The following is a 2,736-nucleotide window of genomic DNA, read 5'->3' on the forward strand; positions in this document are numbered from 1 at the left end:
TAGCTCTTTGGTCTAGACTGACAAAGAGCATTATATCCTTTATTTAAAAAAAAAAAAAAATAGACATAGATCATTTATTTATAACATATAAGATCTACGGGCTAAAGGAAAACTCAAATATATACTAATAAATTGTCATGCGTTCATACCAGGGGATACGGACACGTGTCCCTCGTTAGCTCCAAATATAGACCAGTATAGTAATAGAGTGTCAGCTCTTCATACTTGGGAATATGGACCAGTGTAGTAATAGAGTTTCAGCTCTTCATACCGGGGAATATAGACCAGTATAGTAATAGAGTTTCAGCTCTTCATACCGGGGAATATGGACCAGTGTAGTAATAGAGTGTCAGCTCTTCATACCAGGGAATATGGACCAGTGTAGTTATAGAGTGTCAGCTCTTCATACTACGGAATATGGACCAATGTAATAATAGAGTGTCAGCTCTTCATACCAGGGAATATGGACCAGTGTAGTAATAGAGTGTCAGCTCTTCATACCGGGGAATATGGACCAGTGTAGTAATAGAGTGTCAGCTCTTCATACTGGGGAATATGGACCAGTGTAGTAATAGAGTGTCAGCTCTTCATACCGGGGAATATGGACCAGTGTAGTAATAGAGTGTCAGCTCTTCATACCGGGGAATATGGACCAATGTAGTAATAGAGTGTCAGCTCTTCATACCACGGAATATGAAACAGTGTAGTAATAAAGTGTCAGCTCTTCATAGCAAGGAATATGGACCAGTGTAGTAATAGAGTGTCAGCTCTTCATACCGGGAAATATGGACCAGTGTAGTAATAGAGTGTCAGCTCTTTATACTGGGGAATATGGACCAGTGTAGTAATAGAGTGTCAGCTCTTCATAGCAAGGAATATGGACCAGTGTAGTAATAGAGTGTCAGCTATTCATACCGGGGAATATGGACCAGTGTAGTAATAGAGTGTCAGCTCTTCATACCGGGGAATATGGACGAGTGTAGTAATAGAGTGTCAGCTCTTCATACCGGGGAATATGGACCAGTGTGGAAACATAGTGACAGGGGACAAAGAACAGTGTAGTTACAAAGTGTCAGCTCTTAACACCAGAGGATAAAGTGCAGTGTAGTAATAGAGTTTCGCTCTTCATACCAGGTAATATAAAGCACTGTAGTAACAAAGTGTCAGCTCTTAATACCAGGGTGTGTAGAGCGGTATAGCAACAGAGTGTCAGCTCTTCATACCAGGGAGTGTAGAGCAGTATAGTAACAGAGTGTCAGCTCTTCATACCAGAATATATAGATAAGTGTAGTAACAGGTTGTCATGTCTTCATACAGAGGATATATACAGCACTATATAGCAGTATAGTAACAGAGTGTCAGCTCTTCATACCAGGTGATATAAAGCACTGTAGTAACAGAGTGTCAGCTCTTTACACCAGATAATCTAAAGCACTGTGGTAAAAAAAAGTATCATATTTTCATACCAAGGGACAGAGACCAGTATAATGATAGAGTGTGAGCTCTTCATTCTAGGGGGATATAGAGCAGTGTAGTAATGAGATCTCAGCTCTTGATACCAGGTCTAGAGATGAGTGTTTAAACAGAGTGTCAGCTCTTTATAACACAGTGTGGTATACAGACTATTATAGTATGAAAATGTCAGACATTCCAGGGAATATAGACTGGTATTGTAACAGAGCGTCAGCTCTTTACACCAGGGGATGTCAGCTTTCTATACCATAATTGGGCGATATGGATGAGTACCACAGCAGTACCAAAATGTCAGACACTCCAGGGGATAGAGTGTCAGCTCTTCACACCAGGGAATAGACCATTATAAAAACATAGCAGGTGCTCTTAATACCAGGGTAAATAGATCAATGCAGTACCAGAATATCCGCACTTTAGAGACTAGACATATAATGATTCATGTATAAAGTGTCAGCTCTTTGGTCTTTTAGTAACAGACAAGTATACTATAAAACGCTTTGGTCAAAGAAAAAAATAAACTATTTCTGTGTGATTTCTTAACATTACATAGATAGTAATCACTATAAAAATCAAAGCTCAGCTGTCAGAACTAACAGACAAGTAAAGTATCAGCTCTTTGGTCAAGTGATAAAACTGCATTAGTAATGAAATGTCAGCTCTTTGGGCTAGGCAGGCATGGGTACATAAATAGTCAGCTCCTCAGGCTTGGACAGGCATGAATACATAAAGTGTCAGTTCTTCAGCCCATGAAGAAATTGACTGGGGGACCTTTTAAAGTGTCAGCTCCTTGGGCCAGTCATAGCACACCCCCTCCTCTGAACGCAGCTCACCTTGCTCTTGACCTCGGCGCTGAGTCCATAGGCTGGGCCCCTGTTGAAGTGAGCTGACATGGCTGACAGTTCTGTCTCTTCACCTCTCTCCGTCAGAAGATGCTCTCAAAACTTTTCCTGCAAGTTTTTAAATGTCTCATATTCTGGATGATGTGTGTCTGCATGGAGCGCCAAGGATTGGTCCATGACCTGGCCAATGGCGGAGCAGCATTCCCTGTGATGTCAACATGTTGGTATTAAAAAAAAAATGAAATATATATATATTTATATAGTCAGAGATATCAGGAGTGTGTCAGACTTTCCAACTTTGGATTTTTTTGGAGTGATGATGGCAGAGGGAGGAGGAGGAGGAGGAGGAGGAGGAGAGGGGAATACAGTAAGGAGATCAGGAATGATAGAGACTGGAAAATTAACCTGAGCAAGAGTGGGCTAC

General features: G+C 41.0%; 1 protein-coding gene across 1 annotated transcript in view; it reads right to left on the reverse strand.

Annotated features, from left to right (window-relative positions):
- CNN1 (calponin 1) overlaps positions 1–2,462 on the reverse strand; it is a 63,397-nt gene extending 60,935 nt beyond the window's left edge. Inside the window, exon 1 of the mRNA XM_082254836.1 lies at positions 2,304–2,462. Within this exon, the coding sequence (XP_082110962.1) occupies positions 2,304–2,363 (60 nt within the window). The 5' untranslated portion in view covers positions 2,364–2,462. The remainder of the gene's footprint in view (positions 1–2,303) is intronic.
- Between the last annotated feature and the right edge of the window lie 274 nt (positions 2,463–2,736).

The sequence above is a fragment of the Pelophylax lessonae genome (genome assembly GCF_965119305.1).
Source record: "Pelophylax lessonae genome assembly, chromosome: 4".
Classification (NCBI taxonomy): domain Eukaryota; kingdom Metazoa; phylum Chordata; class Amphibia; order Anura; family Ranidae; genus Pelophylax; species Pelophylax lessonae.